Below are 19,202 nucleotides of genomic sequence, written 5' to 3' on the forward strand. Positions count from 1 at the left end.
GGTTTTAGTTTATCTGGAAGTTGAGTGAAGAGTGTTAGAATGTCTTTCGGTCTTCTGCAAAATAAATACTAAAAAATTGAAGTGAGTATCTGTTAGCTGGCTATGGGAGGACTGTTAAATAGATTTGACTTCGATTTATGATATATCCTGTGCATTTTCCTGCAAGGAACTTTTTTCTTAGCTGCTATTATATCATCTTTCTTGTGGTTTTTACTACCTTTGTGCCTTTGTTGCTTCATGACTCTGATTGGAATTCTCTTGCAAGAAAGTTGCCTCATTCCACTGTTTCTTTATAATGGTTTTCTTATTCCGGCCCATAAAGCTATTTTGCTAGTCTTCCTCAGATTTAAAAAAATATATATTTTTCAGTTTGAATTGCTCTGTTCTATTTAGTAACCCAGATCCGGATTTATTAATTAGTAATATGGCAAGAATTTTTGATTGGGACTGTTTCTTACTACATTAGTTCCTGAAACAATCCTACATCATCAAAAGTTGAGTGTGGGGCACTTGGGCATTGTCTGCGTCTGCTGGCAGTATAATTACAAGGTTTTGCTGAAGAAGTGTTAAAATAGTATAACTTGGCTGTCATCCATTTTCAGTTTGTAGATGGTTTAAGCACCTGGATCAACAAAAAGAAAGTCTTGTCAAGGAGAGTAGGTGAGAACACCATCAGTGCTCTTAGTTTCGTAGTGCTTGTCAGCTAGACTTGAATGTTTTATCACGTCTGAAATTTAACTTGAGGTAAATAACTTTGAAAACACATTGCAAAGTTCTGTTAGGCTCCTCTTTATGTCTAGCCAGGGGCTTATGTGCGTGAGGGTGGATTTAGTGCCTTAACCTGACTATTCATTTTCTGGACAAAATTGTATACGAATGAGCTGTTTAATGAGTCATTGGTACTGTTTGCAAGTCTTTTTTAGTATATTGCTTAAATGTATGCCAGTTTTTTAGTTGATTCTTAGATGATTTTTCCTCTTTTTGGTGTTCTTAGTCAGCATGTTCAGTTTGACATCCATGCATGTTTTATTATATTCTATTGTTGGTTACTGTCATTTATGACTCTTTTTGGGCAGAAACTCATATTTGAGAGGGCACCTCCAAACATACGTAAGATAGTTCTCGCAACAAACATGGCGGAGGCAAGCATAACCATCAATGATATAGTTTTTGTCATTGATTGTGGAAAAGCGAAAGAAACCACATATGATGCTTTGAACAATACTCCTTGTTTATTGCCGTCATGGATATCAAAAGCATCAGCCCGACAAGTATGTTACCTTTTGTCCTGTTTTCACTCCACTTGAAATTATATGTTTACGATACTCCATTGAGTTCTTTATAGGAAAGTGAGCTGCCACATTCAACATTGTAGCTTCTCCTAATGTCATACCACAAACCTTAGTTTTCGAACTGGGTTTTTTGGAATATGTGCTGCTTCTTGCATTTCATCTCCACGTACTTAAGCTGACATGAACGGTACAAAACGCTGTTAGGGAGAGAGAAAGCATAATGTTTTGACAAATGATTAGCTGAGTTGGACATGTCAGTTACATTTTCCAAAAGGGTTTGTGTTCTAGATGAATAAACAATTATGTAACCAAAGGGTGTGAGACAAAACTAACAGTACAGAAAAGCTGAAACTAGGCCATTTCAGCAAAAGGAAAAGGCAAGGGCCCAATAAAGTTATTTCTCTTTTGTTACCTTTTTCTTTTTTTTTTTTTAAGGATCCAAAAACTTGAAATATAGGACATGATTTCTTGTTTCCATACTCAAACAAGCAATATAGGATGGTTTTTGGGATGGGGAGGGATGTTGGAGTCATGCTGGTGGAATATCCAAAGTGAGGAGGAAGGGCATTGGTGAGGCACGCAGAGGGAGAAAGGTCCAGGAAGGTAGTGGAGATGAAGGCTCTAGGGAAAATGGCTTCGGCCACAATGGGAAAAGAATTAGACGAAGGCTGGCTCAAGCCGTTGGCAAGGGGTGCGGGTTGGACGAAGGGAGGATTGGATTAGTTAAAGGATAAGAAGGATGGACTAGGTAGGGATGAGTGGCCTTGGTTAAATAGAGATGGGCCAGACTGGGAGTAAAGGATAGATGGGGTAGAGAGGGATGGATTGAACTGGAGGCCTGGGGCTTTAGGAAGTCTGAGGATAAAGGGGTTGGGTTAGAACGGGAATTAGATTGGGCGATGCAAATGAGTGAAGGGCCAGAACATTGACAGGAACGAGATATAGGGGTAGAGATGGAAAACAAGGGGGAACTAATAGGACTGGGGTTGGGTAGAAGGGGAGGAAGGATCCAGACAGGGTGGTTTTGAAGAGGTGGTGACATTGAGGTCATGGACCTCTTCCCAAAAGAGGGGAAAGACTTGCATTGACAGGGAGCTTCTAGTGCCATAGGTAAATGGCTATAGATTGAAGGATTCTGGTTTAGGACTTCAAGGATTCAAAAAAGAAGGGGCTCATTAACCTTGAGATGGATAGGGAGATCTTGAGATCCAGAGGAGGAAGAAAGCGTGATACTTGGAGTTGCAAGAGAAAGGTTGGGGTCTTTCAGAGCCCTAGTCAAGGATGGGAATTTTTGCAGTTGCAGGTGTGGGAAGCTGATGAGAGGCAAATCAGGACTAGGGTGATACTGGACCTGACAACTCAAAAGTAGGGGGCGGATTCTTTCTGATCTGCATTTTGGTGGGGGGGGGTTAATGTGAACGAAATTATAGGGTTTAGCTTTTAGGGATGTTGCCCTAGAATTGGGCTCACACTGGGATCATCTCTCAGGGAACCAGCAGTCTTTTAGGGCTGTAGGTGCCTCAAATTGAAGGATTCTTGAGGAATTAAGGTTTACAAAGGCTAGGGTCAGGCCTGGAAGGCCAGGCTTAGAATTAAAGGACATTGATTCTTAGGGATTACTACTATGCTGTAATTGTGGTTTCCATCTGGGATTGACTGAGGTTTAGGTTTCAGAAGTTTTAGAGGTTAGGATGAGGGGCATTAGGGTTTGGCAACTGCTTTTTGTTAATTTCAGGTTAGGTTTTATAAGTTTTGGCCGGAGGAATTGGATAATAGGGTTTCAATTGGGCTAGGATGGGGCTATTGTTTGGTGTTTTGTAGTTTCAGGCTAATCCTAATTGGTTTGGGTTTGATATGAAGTATCCTACTTATATTAGGACTCTTAGAAAAGTCAACTAGGGTTGGGGGAAAGTAGAATGGGAGTGGGAGATGGTAATCCATGAGGGGTTTGAGGTTTGGTTGGGTAATTTGGGAGTTATTGGGTTTCTAGTGAAGCTAGGGTTTAGGGTATCTAATGAACTGTAGAAAATTTGTAAACCTAATGAAAAATGGCTTGATGGAGGATCTAAAAGTAGGACCAAGGTATGAGGTGAGTTGCGATCCAACTAGAGGTGGAAGGAAGGTAAAAGGGTTGGGGATCTAAGAGGGGATAGGTTGCTGCTGCTACCATAGGGAAGGGGGAGGGTGTTGGGAAGCTTGTGGAAGCTTGTGGGGAGGGAGAAGGGGGGTGGCAAGGGGCTGGGGGTGTGCTGTACTTTTTGGGAATGGGGGGAAGCTGCGGGAGTTCAAGGATTACTGCTATACTTGAAGAAAACTTCTGTTAACACATTATAATAGTTGCCTCAGTGCTCCCCAAAGGAAACCCAAGTCTTTCTTGCCTCCAATTTTTCAGTCACTATTTTATTAGTCAAATGAATTTGTGTTTACAAAGGTTGAAGGCTTTGTTTATAGCCTTAAAAAGAAACAAACTAAGACTCAAACTGGGAAGCTTAGTTGTCTAATTTATTTCAAATTGATTCTCTAATTCTAATTATGACTCTGACTTGACTAGTCAACTTCTCACATAAACAAGGACTCTACCATAACTTACTCTAGAGCGATCCAAATAAAAAGTAGACTGAAACTTCCGGATTCCAACACACCCTAGGAATCTTGCCTAGACAAGGACTTTTTAAGAAAACACAAAATAATGATCCAAATAAGAAAATAGAAATAGACTAATCAACTTCTCACATAAGCAAGGACTCTACCATAACTTACTCTAGAGAGATCCAAATAAAAGTAGACTAAAACTTGGGGATTCCGAGACACCCTAGGGATCTCGTCTAGACAAGGACATTTTAATAAAACACAAAATAATGATCCAAATAAGAAACTAAAAATAGATTAAGGGCCTTGACAACTAACTAGACTTGAGGACCCAGACCTAGGACGCCACGAAAATTCCAAAATGACCAAATCGCCTATGGTTCAACCTTGGGGCCATAGGGTTTGGGGAAGTGACCCTAGGCCCTATGGAACTCCTGTAAACAGTTTATATCAAGATCCACAGGTCAGTTGTTCGTAGAGGCAACATTGACGGTGGTGTTGTTTCTCTAGCCACGCTGAGATCATGGTTGCAGTTGAGAGGAGAAGGATAAATAGGGGAGGGATGGTGGAAGGCTTCAGACAGGTAGTGGAATGTGTGGAGGGGGCATAGAGATGGTGGGTGACAGTGGAAGGTAATGCAGTTCTGGTCCCTAAGTGGAGTTCAGTATATGCTGCTCAGCACTTCAAAACCCAGGTGAAGCCCATATTCTTGCCTCTCAACAGCACCTGAAGTATTTTGAGTTTCTGTACCTAGTTATCTTTCGGTGTTAGTGAGTTCACTGGCAGTTGTGTAAATACTGTTAACTTTAAGTCAAGGGTGTAGTTGTCCTGTTAGGTATTAATCAGTATGGTTTGAGATCTAGGTCTGGACCTAGATTTTGGCCAGCCAAAAAATCGAGATCTGGTAACTATTCCTAGGTCAACTCGAGTGAACTCAAGGGCCCATCTCGGTGGGTTTTAGGACTTAGTTTGGGTTGGAATTGAGTATTTAGCCCATTTTAGGCCTTCCAAACACATTGGTGGCCTTAGATTTGTAAAAAAACAAGTGTATATGTGAGTTCCAACTCGACACTAAATTTGCAACGTAACAGAATAAAAAAAGACTCCATAATCAAGCTGTAGCCCTTTCAATGGAGTTAAGTTTTTTTCATGATATTTTTTTAATTTAAATTTCTCACAAAATATATTTTTTATTCAGAAGTTTAAAAATAAACTAATAAGAAAAATAACGTTGTTTCATGAAAGTGTAGGTCGGGCAAAGATGTTCAAGGTACATTTAGTCCACATCAAAACACCAAATGTAGAACCTGGTTTTTTTGGGGGAAAAATGAAATTTGGGTAGAAAGCTCACCTTGCTTGAAGAATGGCTTCAAAATCACTACATCCTTTTTGACTAGTAGTTGTAGATGAGCTAAATGGAGTGTTGATGCAGCCTAAAGGAAGATCCAATCTGGCCAAAAGATGAAAAGCGGCAAGGTGGCAGAGGTCGAGTCGAGAGAAGGTGAGAGTTGACTGAAATCTCAGTTGAAATGGAGATCTCGACTCAACCTAGATCTTAGCCAAGATGAAGTTTCTGCGTTTCACACGCAGTTTCATCTTTAGGTCTCAGAAAACCGAGGTCTGGCGAGTTCTCCATGAGACCTCGAACCATGTTAATCAGTCTTTTGTTTGCTCTTTTTTTATTTATTTTATTTCAGCCATTAAGTCATGTAAAGCAGCCCACAGCTCATTCCCTTAAGTCCTTGCAATAGTCAGTTGTCAAGTCCTAGTATGAGCAGTTCCTTGTCTAGTCCTTATGGAATAGTTGTTAGGGTCCTTCTAGGAATCAGTTCAGAGTCATAATTCCCTTAGGACTTCAATAGCAACTAGTAAGATTATTTGAACCTGATAGCTTGGCGGGAGTAATTGCGATAGAACCATTTCAGTTTTTATTGGCCTTTTCTTGACTTGTTGCGTTGTTACTAATTAAGTAACATATTAAGGTTTAACCTTGGTAAGAAACCTCTGAGTTGGGAAAACTCCATTAATGGTTCAAGATTAGAAGCTTGACCCTGCAGTGGCTTCTCTCAGCTTCATCATTAGCTCATATAAGGTCCCCTGGTGTATGCTTTTTGCTGATGATATTGTGTTGATTAATGAGACTCAGGTGGGGATTAATAACAAATTAGAATTATGGAGGGTAGCTTTGGAATCAAAAGGCTTTAAACTAAGTAGAATGAAGATAGAATATCTAGTTTGTAACTTTAATCATGATTGGGTAGACGATGAGGTGGTGAGACTTGACGATAAGGAGATTCCTCAGAGTGATTGTTTTAGGTACCTAGGTTCAATCATAAGTAAAAGAGGTGATTTAGTGGATGATGTTCCCAAAGAATTAAAATAGGGATGAAGTGGAGAGGTGCGTCCGGGGTCTTGTGAGATTAGCATATTCCATTAAAGCTTAAACGGAAATTTTATGGGACCGTTGTTCGATCAACTATGATGTACGGTGTAGAGTATTGGGCTGTTAAAAGAATCATAAAGAATCATATAGATAAACTCGGTGTAGTAGAAATGAGGATGCTAAGATGGATGAGTGGCAAAACTAGGATGGATAAGATAAGGCATGATCATATTAGAGTTGGTTTGGGAGTTGCTCTCATAAGGGATAAGCTTCGAGAAAGTTGTTTGAGGTGGCACGACCACGTTCAACGGAGACCTATAAATGTCCCTGTACAGAGAAGTGATAGAATCCAGATTGAAGGAACTAGAAGAGTTAGGGGTAGACCTAATATAACCTTAAGAGAAGTGGTGAGAAAGGATATGCATGGTTTAGGCCTTGTATCTAGCATGACCTCAAACAAAACTGATTGGAAGGCAAGAATCCATGTAGCCAACCTCATTTAGTTGGGACAAGGCTTATTGTTGTTGTTGTTGTAAGGGATTGTCACATGGTTTGGCTTGAGCCCTTCATCTTCCCCAAATAGAAATTCCCTATAATGTCCCCATTATAATTTCATCTTGCTCCACACGTCACAGCCAATTCCCTTCTTTCTATTTGATCCAAAACGTATGTCATTGCAACAGTAAAATTCCTTTAACCCTACACTACTACCTTCACTCGAGTAACTCTTAATTTTTAGGAGATCTCCATTAGACCCCAAACCTTCACCCAAAAGCCATTTGAAAACCCCTATACAACCTCCTCAGCCTATATCCAAAATCCTGAAAGGTTGGTTCTGTTTGTTAAATCTTGGCTGTTTTGGCCTTATCTCAACCCTTATCTGAGGGTAATGCAGTAAATGCAGTGGGGAGGTGCCCATTCATACTCAACTGGCTGTTACCGATCATCATCCATGATGGCTGTGGGGAAAAAGAAAAAAGGGGTGGGGGTGGGTGATCTGCCGAAATATCGAATTATCGACATATATTTATGCATACAATGTTGCTTGATGGTTCTTGCATCAGTGTAGAGCGTGAACCTAGGACTGAGCTTTATTCTGCAGCGGCAGCTTGTGCTTCAATAGTGGAGAGGAAGACTATGAAGAGCTACCCAAAGGGGATGGAGCTAAGATTGACTTCTTGGAGCTGCAAAAAGAATCCTATTGATGAAGAAAAGTCGTGTTAGAACCAACTAACCAGGGGGCTCCATCCAGGGCATACGTTAGCATCATAAGAAATTTTTGTGAAGATAATAAGTCCAATGTTGAGGAGTAAGTATGCAATAAACCTTGTCCTTTCCATTTCTTAGATAGAACAGTAACAAATCATTAAAAATTGCTTACCGGGCCTGATTTTCATTTTTAATTTCTGTGGCCTGAAGGTCATTAGAGCTGAGGACAAGGAAGAGTACCATCTGAAGATGGCAACAACATGAAGAGCTAGGTTGGAGGATGTGGGGTGGTCGAAAACAGGGAGGACTTAGTTTTGGTCCCAGCAGTAGATTTTTGTGGTCCTTTTCTTTCCCGAATTCATGATTGTCCTTTTCACATCTTGTGCTGCAAAATCTCCAAAATTAATTCCTTGATTTCATGTTACTGCTCAATCATTCTGGAAAAGTAATTGAGATGTCCCTTAATGATTCTTGTTTCCTTTTTCTGGGAAACACAAAGATAAACAAACAGAGCTAAGAGAAGAGAAGTTGTACAATTATAGAATGTCAATTCTGGTGCTGCATTAATACTTGAAATTTCTTTCAGCAAGGAAGTTTTAGTGTGATTTTATGTTAGATGATGATTCAATCATATTGTGGACTCCTGCACTTAAAAAATTATGAAGTAGTAGAAAGTGGGTTGTCCCTGCAAGTTTAGATAGAACAATGATATTTGTGAAATAAGGTGAAATAAGGTACATGTACCAATGGGGTAAACTAGCAATAGTTTCAGCCTAGTGAAATATTTATCCTTTCTTCTTATAAGTGCATATCAACCAAAGGGTGCCCTGGATAGGTGCGAGTTTTCAACTTTCTATTGGTACCCTCTTCTGCAAGATCCTTGAATGGATAATATGATATACCAGAGACCACTAGATCCAAAGTCACACATATCTCTTTTAATTGTTCTTGTGTCTGGAAGCATGGTCTTGTTGTCTAATGATGTTATTTGGTGGTCTATGCCTTCGGATTAGAAGGATCTTGTGCCAGAATGGCCTCCATCCATCTCAGAGACTGGGAAGAAATTATGAAGCCTAATGCCTGGTGCAATTTTGTGAGAGTTTATGGTTTGAGAGACGTAATAGGATTATGATGGATGTGCTGCTCCCCGCTTAGTAAGCTTTGGAGAGAATCTTTTCATGGGGTTCAGTGTGTGGAGGGTTTACACGTGTATCTGTATCTTCTACTAGAAGGAGAACTCTCTTTGCACATCTAATAGCTATGTTTGACCTGATCCAGTTTGCATAATAAACGTAGTAGCCTTTTTCCTCTCATTTTTAATTAGATTTCATAACACAAATATTCAGAATTTCATGCTTAATGCGGATGCTTCTCAGTTTTAATTAAATTCCATTACTCATAAATATTCAGAATTACATGCCTAATGTTCTTTATCTTCTCTTATGTGGGTTTTTTATTTCATGATTTACATCCATTAAGTTGTTTTCGGTATGTCATATGGCCTCCTTCAACTAGGTGGTATTCCTAGGTCTCGTCATATTTTATTATGTTAGAATTATTAAGGATGGCATTAGGGAGTTTTTCACAGTAAAACCACTGCAGGGACCCTGAATCGGCTAGGTCTGTTATGAACTTTGCCAGGGTTTCAACAAACCCTGGTGCTTTGGCATCTCATCATATTAGGGCCTGCCATGGTTGGCTTGTAAAATTGATAAATCTCATAGGTGTTTCCCATGGCAGGGTGGTGCAAGCGAGCAATCTTTTAAGTGGTAAATATTCATTATTGGCTAAAATCTGCCCTGCCCATCCTGTTGCCATCACTGTTAAATTTGGACATCAACAGCAACACCATCATGCATGTGTAGGAAAGATGCTAGTGTATTTTTTATATCTAAAAGTTTTCTACCTTACCTTTTTGTTGTGAATATCCATCTTAGATTCCTATTATTTCCTTTCTATTTGGGTTGCAGAGAAGAGGTAGAGCTGGACGTGTGCAACCAGGAGAGTGCTATCATCTGTATCCCAGCTGCGTATACGAAGCCTTTTCTGACTATCAACTTCCCGAACTCTTGAGAACTCCATTGAATTCTCTGTGTTTGCAAATCAAAAGTTTGCAGCTTGGAACCATAGGGGATTTCCTATCAGCTGCGCTGCAGCCACCAGAACCACTGGCTGTAAGCATTCTCCCTCATCTGATTTTCCCTATGCCATATTTAAATAACTGCTGCTCCTAAAAAAGCACAACTGGTAAGGTGCATGTTCTCCGGTTACATAGGAGTGGGTTAAGTAGCTTACTGTTTATCTACTGTTTCTAGTCCTACTATTCTGTCTCTTTGGATAAATCAGTAGATCCTCAACTGGACGCTACAAGGACCCAAATCTCCCTGAAGATGAGATTTCTCACCCCCAACTCAATTGAATATCTGAATTTTTCTGCTGGAAACTCACCTTTTGAAGTTTTGGTCAATCTTCATAGGGAAATTTGTCGAAGTTGCCCCTGCAGTGCACTGCTACTTCATTTACCCTGTGTCTACCACAGAATACCACTTTGTTGTATTTGAACATTTTCTATGTTTATCAAAGTGGTTTTTCATCAAATGCATGATTTTATTACTTGTTACTACTAAATTTTTTGTAGAATAGGTCACTCTAGACTTTTACTTCATCGAAGTTGGTTACAACCAACTTTTGTTTCATATAACTCTAATTTGTACTTCTTTCTTTTTTAATAAATTTGATAGTGCCTTTGTGTTAAAAGGCTCCATCCCAATGAAAAAACCACCAAGATGACCAATCAAGTTGGCAGAAGAATGTACCGAACCAGCTCAATGGTGAGACCTCAGTCCAACTTGAACTTTTGAAGGATTGAGCTGGCCACCGAGATCCAGATCTTGAACTATGGTTTCAGGTGGTGTGGGTTTGGACTTTGGTGTATAGGAGCAACTTTTAAGTACTAGTCTTGACTGACCATCTAGACCAGGTACAAGATGGCTGAGATCTGAATGAGTTTGTGCATTTATTATTATCATTGTTATATTTAGTTTTAGAATGAGTTTTATTGGGCAAATTACTAGTTTGCTTCATAGTTCAAGATCTCAATCCTAATGCTCGACCCGCTATCTTAAAAAAGCAAGTTGGGGTGAGATTTGGTTGAATTGGAGTAAGATCTCAGCTGGGGTGATTTTCTTCTGTTGAATCAAAGCCAAATTTTAGTGGAATGCATAAAATTACAATAAAGTTCCGAGATATTGCTGAATTCTCGTCAGGATACCTAAGATATTATCAAGATCTCACCGAGATTTAACCAAGATATGACCAAGGTAACTGAGACATTATCAAGATATCTGAGGTATGATAATGATGTACAAGATCTGATCAAGATATCTAAGATCTCGATTGAGTTTGGAAATCCAAGGTTTTGCATGCCCCTTATCTCACCTTTGTGAGAAAGCGAGATATCTCATGAGACTTCTTTCATGGTTGGCTCCGGAACTTTATGGAAGCTTGTCCTAAGGTTAATATATTTACTTTAATATTCAAAGAGTTAGAAGAAAACATCATTAGTTTCCTTGGTTAGTAAATATCGAACCTTAAAGTTAAGATAATTAAAATTAGATTTGGATCTGATCAAGCAAAGAGAGGACAGCTTGTAGGCATGGAGGGAGAAGAAAAAAAGAAGAGTTGAAAGGATCAATTGTGTGAGAGTGAAGAGCTGTCGCACCTTCCTTTCATTAACGCTAACTTTGAAGTTTGAACGACTAATAATAAGAGAGTCAAACAATTTTAAAACCCTGCCCCCATGCCCCCCCCCCCGGGGGTGTGCATCCCAAAAAGAAAAAAGAAAAAAAAAAAGAGAGAGAATAAATGTCATGCATTCCCAGCTTGCTTAGGAAGGTATTTAATTGGCTAAGATTGAGACCCTGGGTGAAGATGTCTGCCACTTGTTCGCTTGTCTTTGAGAAGGTCGTACAGATATAACTGAATCCAGCTTTCCTTGTGAAGTAATTATTAACCTCAACGTTTTTAGTTTGCTCTTGTTGTACAGGATTGTGGGCAATGCTTTTGGCAGTGTTGTTGTTATAAAAACACTGCATGGGATCATTAGTGTTAAATCCCAACTTCTGAACAGAGTACCTGTTACCTAAGCCATGTGGGTTTAAACACTTGATGAACCATTGCTTTAAATTTTACCTCAGCATTGGATCTAGCTACTAACGGTTGTTTTTAACTCCTCCAAGTAATCAAATTATCACCTACAATGTACAATAACTTGATGGATTCTTGAGCTTGCTCAACCAGCATGAGCGTGGCTTTTGATCACCAAATGGTCAAGATTGCCACAGAGAAGACCTTTTCTGGAGAAGATTTCAAGTACCAAATGATGTGATAAACAGCATCCAGGTGCCTACTCTTGGAACATGCCTGAACTGATCCCTGGTACTTCCCTGCATCTATTATAGGGTAACCACAAGCTTCACCAACTTTGGAGATAGTAGGTTTACACCCCAACTTACCTGTCTCTTTTGAAAAAAGATCCAATACAAACGTTCTCAGACAAATATTGATCCCTTTCTTTGATCTTGATAGTTTGATTCTTAAGTACTTTAAAAATCCAAGATCTTTAACCTTAAATTGTTGGGCTAGGAATGATTTCAATTTGGTTATCTCAGCATTGTCATTCCAAGTTACAACAGTTTCATCAACATAAACACTAAGAGAGCCATAGCCGTACAATCTTGACTCTGTGACTACTCATTACTTAGATTTAGTTGCATGAATCATTCAAAGTTTCAAACAAGGTGTTAGGAGATCATTTGAGGACATAAAGGCCTTTTAGAAGGTACACTTTCCCTTCTTCTGAAGGAAAGGTAACACTAGGTGGAGGCTGCATGTAGACTTATTCGTCTTAACTCACCACGGAGAAAGACATTCTTTAGACTTCCCTTGTGCTGAAGGAAAGTTAAAACCAGGGGTGGCTCTGCATGTAGACTTCTTTCTCTTAAATCATCATGGAGAAAGGCATTCTTTACAAATATGGGCCAATCTCTGTTGGCTGCAATGGATAAAAGAACTCTTGCATTTAGCCACGAGCAAAAATTTCTTGAAGATAGGTATTTAATTGAATATACTCATGCATCAGAGTGGAACTCTCCCCTTGGGAAGATTAACTAGGGCTCCGAGAACCATCTCTCTCAGGGACCAACATTTCTTCAAACATGGCTTTTTTCCACTTTCAATCAAATACAACCTTTTTCACATTTTTTGAAATGGAGGAGCAAGTAAGGGCAGAAGAAAAGGCCATACCTATTGGAAAAATAGCATTATAGGAGATAACTTAGCAATGGGATTAGTACAAGTCTTCTTTCTTTCCAAGTGTTAATTGTTAATTCTGAGGGAGGAGCAGAGGTGTTACCTGGCTCAGGAATGTGAAGCTCAGGATATATAGGAAGTGCATCCAAAGAGGACTCTTGGCAAGTTTTTCTTTCCTTTCCTCTTGAAACATTTTACCTTTCCTGTACAGACTCATTACTTTTGTATTTTCATTGCTAGCACCCACATCAATTAGATTCATTCTTGTATTTTCCAATTCCAGCAAGGAATGGAGAGGTTCAAATAGGTAAAGGACTAAGAGAAGGTGTGGGATCATTAGCAGCCTGTTCACTTCTATTGCTCTCCCCTAAAGAGGATGCTGATGAGGAGCAAAGAAGGGAATGGTGTGGATAAGAGGGCCTGGAATAGTCATTACTTTCGTAGTTACTGCATTTTGTTTTATTAAAAAGTTCAAAAGGACCTGGAATAGTCAGCTGCAATAAAAACAAAATAAGGATATCTGGACAGAGAATGAGACGAAGTAATGGGAGCTGATCCTTGGGCATCAGTGGATCCATTATCATGTTTAGGATAAGATGAATGGTAATGTTTAGCAAAACACATGATTCATACTAAAAAGCATGAGAAGAAGTAAATAAATGTGGTAATATTTTCTCATAGCAGCAAAGGTGGATGACCTAAATTCTGATTCCAGAGTGTCACGGAATCCCTAGTAACACTCCTTCCACAAACATACAATCGAGTAGGAGAGAAAAGTAGGTATTTGAGACTCAAGAAGGTAGTGCCCTTTCTTGTTGCTTTGTTGCCTTTGTCTACAAATGCTGAAAGAGACAAAATGAAAGACAAAAGGTGACGCAGGAATTTAAGGATTTTGATAAATGCCTAATAGGTAATATGTTATTAGCAAAATCAGTTAAATGAAGAACAAAATATAGTGAAGCAAAGGGGGGGTTAATGTTGAAATCATGCTTTCTAGAGATGGAAGAAAAGGAGCCATCAGCAACCCTAACCTCATCCCTGCTAGAGCATATGGAATTATAATACTGAGATATGCAAGTCATGTGAGCTTTAGTAACAGAGTCAATGACTGAAGGGGTAGTGGGTGGTGTGGGGATAGAGGCTTGCAATGCAAAAGACAGTGACCATGCATGAGTATTAGAAAGTGGTGTAGTTGAGGCATCATCCGGCAGCAACAGTATGCTCATGAGACAAAGAAACAGGAGAAGCTGTAGTCCAGATGACTCGGATTCAGTGGCCATATAATGGGCTTTAAGCTGCTTGTCTCCTACCTCTTCAAGTACTTGGGGGTTGATTCTGAAGAACCCATCAGCTATCTTTCATGTCTCCCAGCTTGCCACACTGATCACACCTGGCGCTTTCTTGATCAGCCCTTTGCCTTTTGCCCAACCTCGCCCAATCTCTGTGGGAACTAGAAGTGAGAGTGGATCTCTCCAAGGGCACGGTCTTTGCCTTGTACCTGGACATCTTTTTAGTCTCCTCGCTCTCTAGTAGCTAGACTCTTCATCTAAGGATGGAGAGGGGATCGCCCTAACATTTGCATCGAATTGACTACAAAACTAGGTTGAGACCAAGTAAAATAAGCTTGTGTTGCTTCCTATACACCTTTACCTCACCTTCAGGGTTGGCCAAGTGAAGGTCACTGTAGTGATCAAAAGACTAATGACAGTGTTGCAATAGTTAGAAATTCTTTGTCAGACTGTTTCATATTGATGATCTTTTGGAATATTTGATAAACCTTTATTGAGTCAGCCACTCTATCAAATGTTGTGGAGACACCATCACAAATATCTTTGGCTTCCTTTTCTCATAAACCTCCTACTTATCTCAGGTTTCATGGAGATAATCAGCCAGGCTAGGATAGTGGATTTCTCAGCCTCTAACTCGGATCAGTAGTAGCGGTTGCCTTGAACAAGTGATGCACCCAACTTCCCTCTACCCTGTAATGATAGTTTCACAGGGTGAGACCAATCCAGATAGTTGGTATTGTCCAATTTTACAACAGCTACTTGGGTATTGAGGTTATCGAAGGGAGTCATTTTTTATGTTGGATGATAAGCCCCTTATAACTCGAGTATACAAATGGAGGAATGGGAGGGGAGGCATCAGATCATCACCAGCAAATGACAAATGGCAGGATAGTATTGGGCAGCATCCACAACCAGGCTGAAATAAGGGCATGTAGAAGAGACACCACGTGGCAGGGAATGATTGGAGATAGTGTGGGAGTTTGTTAGGATTGTGGTACATAAGAAAAGAAATGTGAGAAGTGTGAGGGGGAGGGAAAAAAGAATGAAGTGGAAAGCAAGCTGAGCTTGCTGGGGAGAGCAGGGTCTCTCGAATAGGATTTTTCAAAATTATTGCTTTGTAGTTGTGCTGTGTAAGTAGACAGCAGCAGTAGTTTTTACTGTTTCATTGTTAATGTAAGTTTTGTTAATGGTCATCTCATTTCAATGGAATGAATCAAGTGTAGCATTGCTGTGGTTGTTGTTCTACTGAATGTAAATTTTGCAGATTAAGAAAAAGGGGTCCTAACATTGGAATACTGCCAGAGGTATCCAAAGGTCCATTGAGCTCATATTTAGATCCAGACATTGTGTAGAACAAGTCCAACCAATCAACAAGGAGCCTTGCATAAATGGGGAGTGTAGTCAACCCAACACAGTAAACCAAATTTGTGCAGAAGTTGCAGCAGAAGACAAAAACAGAACTTATCTCTGAGAATTACAAACAAACACTTAGTAAGGCACCTTAACTCCGAGGAACAACAGACCAGGACCTCAAATAGGTAAAACCTTCAACCGATAATGAATACAACAGACATTTGCCATTCCACATCCTGCAAAAGCCTTACACAGAAAGAAGGGGGGGGGGTACTGAGTAACATTGGTGGAGAGAGTCGTGCTCTCTAACCCTTCTGCTATACCAGTCAAGCTTTTGGATGTAAATAGAGAACCTTCAAGTGATCAAAATGGGGTGGTTTCAATTTAAACCAGGTAGAGATGATTGAAGAAATGAAGGAATAGCTGGTGGGAATTCTGGGTTTCCTTTCTAGAGCTTAAGACAACATCTGCTGCCTTCAATCCTTCTATTACGCATTGGTTTGAAGATTACAACTCCAATGAGAATGCTGTTTGAGGTATTTTATAGCCTCCGATAGAACCTTTTTTACCTCCATACCCTAGGGTTCCAAAAAGAGGTGAAGATGGAAAAAACTGAGATTTCTCAACTCTCAGACCCGAGAACTTAGCTCTGATACCAAGTTAGAAGTTATAGTTAGGTCTAGTCAAGCAAATAAGGAAGGTTTGTAGCTAGGGAGGAAGGAGAAGAAAAGTTGAGAGATTGATTGTGTGAGAGAGTGAAGTGATCTTGCACCCATTTCTTTCATCAACACCAACTTTGATATTATGTTGGTCTACCTACATAGGTAAATGTAAATAAGATAGAAGGGAAAAAATCATAGCTTTCTATGAATAATAATAAGACAGAAAAAAGTATGCTCTAAGACATACTCTTCAACAATAATTGCCTACTCAACACCTTGATTTAGTGCTATGAGACATAACTATGTAATACAGATACTAAAATAGATAATAATTTAAGAACTAGTTAAAAATTCTTTAAAGTTTCTATTAGAAACCAAATGAAGTGTTCGCAATGCATATTACATTGACTTCAACCCTAATTTTATATTTTTTAACAAGAGGGTTGACATTCTATGGTTTCAAATTAACTATTTTTTATTGATTCAAATGGACGGAGGTATTTACTTGAATGATATTTGGGATAAGTACTTCTCGCTGTCCAGTTTCCAAACAATGTCGAAGAAATTACACTAACAAGCTTGGGTCAAAGCACAATTACTGTTGTGATTTAACAAAAAGTAGTTTATGTACTATGTTTAGAGGGTCAAAAATATACTGTATGCAAAAATCCATTTCCTTGAAACCACCTCCTCAAGTTGGCTGGGAAAAAGTTCCAATATTTAAACTATATTTCTATTTCTGGCTGGTTAAAACCTGAGTTTTAGAACTTTGTGGTAGTGGTTGGGATTCCTTGAGAGAGAGAGGAGATATAAAATGTTTTGAAGGTCAGAGTGGATACTAGAGAATATGCAATGTTCAGATCTTCCTTTTTATGGATTAATGTATTTATTTTATTTTATTTCATCATCATTATTATTTTTATTTTTTTTGTTGGGGGTGGGGGGAGATTGAAGGTCTTTTGAGAAGGATCAGAAGTCTGTCCAGTGGTTAATTTCTGGTTTTCTTTTACATCTTATGAGGGGTCCTATTTTTGCAATCCATCATTCATTTTATAGATATATTTGTGGCTCTGGTGTGTTCCCATTTCCCACATACTACAGAAAGGGGAGGGGGAAAAATAAAAAAATTACGGCATACAGAAGATCATGCATCAGTGAAATTGACTACTAGATTATCCCTATGGCCTATGCATGGCGTTTTGCATGTGCACCATTTGCCATGTGGGGGCCTTTTTGTCTTTGGCTTGATTCTAGAGTGTTTCCATTGATATCCTCCTTGTGGATTCTGATGGTGCACTAGGAGGAAAGGTTTTATTCTATGCATGTTGTATCACATAATGGAATCAAGTGATTACAATTTTTCCCCTATTAAGTAATCACAATTTTGTTTCATCATTCATCTCTCTCTCTCTCTCTCATGCTGTTGAATTGGTAACATCAGGTCCAAAATGCCGTTGACTTTTTAAAGATGATTGGAGCTTTAGATGTGAAGGAGAATCTGACAAACCTTGGTAATAGTTCTTAATCTCTCTTGTGGAAGCATAAATGAAAGGCCAACCCTCATGATTATGTCTTTCTTGTTCTTCCCATCTCCCACAGGAGAGTATCTAGCAATGCTTCCAGTGGATCCAAAGCTTGGAAAGATGCTTATCATGGGGGCCATTTTTAGATGTTTCGATCCTATTCTTACAATAGTGGCTGGACTTAGTGTCAGGGATCCCTTTTTGTTGCCGCAAGACAAGAAGGATGTAAGTTTGATTGTTAGTCTTTTTATGCATGTGCATGTGTTTGCTTCTTGCTGTTATCAAGTTATTAGTTATGTGTGATTCAATGTAATTAGAATTTTGTTCTCAAACATTACCAACTCAAGTCTTGGTTACAAACCCCCCCCCCCCCCCCAAAAAAAAAAAATAATAAATAAATAAATAAATAAGCACCAGAAGAAACTTTCCAGTTTCCTTTCATTTATATATGTACCACTTTGCAGTTGGCTGCCACTCATATGCACCACATTGTGATAAAGAGAGAACTGAAACAGCACCATTTCGAAATTGGAATTGGCTGTGACTGATACCAATTGTGGACATTCTGGAGCAGCTGATTCTGAGGGTTGTCAGGATCATATAGCTGGATTTTCAGATCAGGGGTTGATTTTGGAGTTTGTAAGACTGATGCTAGCAAATCCAATCCTTTCTGGACTAGAATCAACAGGGACCAATTTGAAGGTTCAACCCCAATCTCATGTTTAAAATCCTTGTGAAATAGACTGAACAAAAAATAGAAGAAGTTCATAGAAGGGGAATGAAAATGGAAACTGCAACCAATCATGACACTTTTGATAGTTTTGAGTCATCAGTTTGGAATATTCTCCAGAATGAGATTGAACTAAGGAGGACAGTGTTACCAACATGGGCATCTTAGAGCTATGGCAATTTTTGTGTCATTTGGCAGGTCTACGCCTCTACGGCCTGGATGGATTAAGATGTTAGATAAAGAAATGTGAGAGCATCCCCATCTGATCCCTAATTATGGCTTTCAGTTACAATATCATGGATTGCAGCAGTAATAGGGATGGTAGAACACTAAGGTCTGAAGGAGATTGGTTCTTAGTGTGATAAATGGTATTATGGTAACCAATGCTGAGGAGTTAAAGGTATTTGTGTGGTTTTTGATAACCAGTGATGTGAACACAAGCCCCCCTCCCCAAGTGAAACCCTAAGTGGGGCCCCCAGGATGGCTCCAAGAAACCACCCTAACCTGGCCGAACCATTGTTAGGTGGTAATTCTGGCCTTTTAAGTCTGGAATTATTTCCAGATTAATTCAGAATTGTATTTGTGTTAAATTAGTAAGTTGAGTTGTGTTTGGATTGGTCTTAGGAGTTTGTTTTAAAGTTGTTTGTGGGTCCTTAGTTATCTTGGCACATGAGTTTTAATTAGAAAAGAATTCACCATGCTATCTAAATTAACTTAAAAATCTAATTTTAGCATGTGTTTCTTAGTAGATTCCAAATCAAGAGTCCATATAATGTGGTGGGATCCTGATCTATAAAGGAATCCCACCTAGAGTTAAGATCTTTAATTGGAGTCCAAGTCAAGTGTTGAAGTCTAGTGGTGA

At 39.3% G+C, this 19,202-nt stretch overlaps 1 protein-coding gene across 1 annotated transcript in view; it reads left to right on the forward strand.

The window, feature by feature from the left end:
- Positions 1-19,202, forward strand: part of ABO6 (DEA(D/H)-box RNA helicase family protein) — a 53,816-nt gene that overhangs the window by 27,713 nt on the left and 6,901 nt on the right. The window contains exons 11-14 of the mRNA XM_089144678.1: positions 1,077-1,271; positions 9,444-9,647; positions 17,529-17,598; positions 17,687-17,835. Of these exons, the coding sequence (XP_089000804.1) occupies positions 1,077-1,271; positions 9,444-9,647; positions 17,529-17,598; positions 17,687-17,835 (618 nt within the window). The remainder of the gene's footprint in view (positions 1-1,076; positions 1,272-9,443; positions 9,648-17,528; positions 17,599-17,686; positions 17,836-19,202) is intronic.

Source organism: Hakea prostrata, chromosome 2 (genome assembly GCF_041222555.1).
Source record: "Hakea prostrata isolate BN-2017 chromosome 2, UWA_Hpros_2, whole genome shotgun sequence".
Lineage (NCBI taxonomy): Eukaryota > Viridiplantae > Streptophyta > Magnoliopsida > Proteales > Proteaceae > Hakea > Hakea prostrata.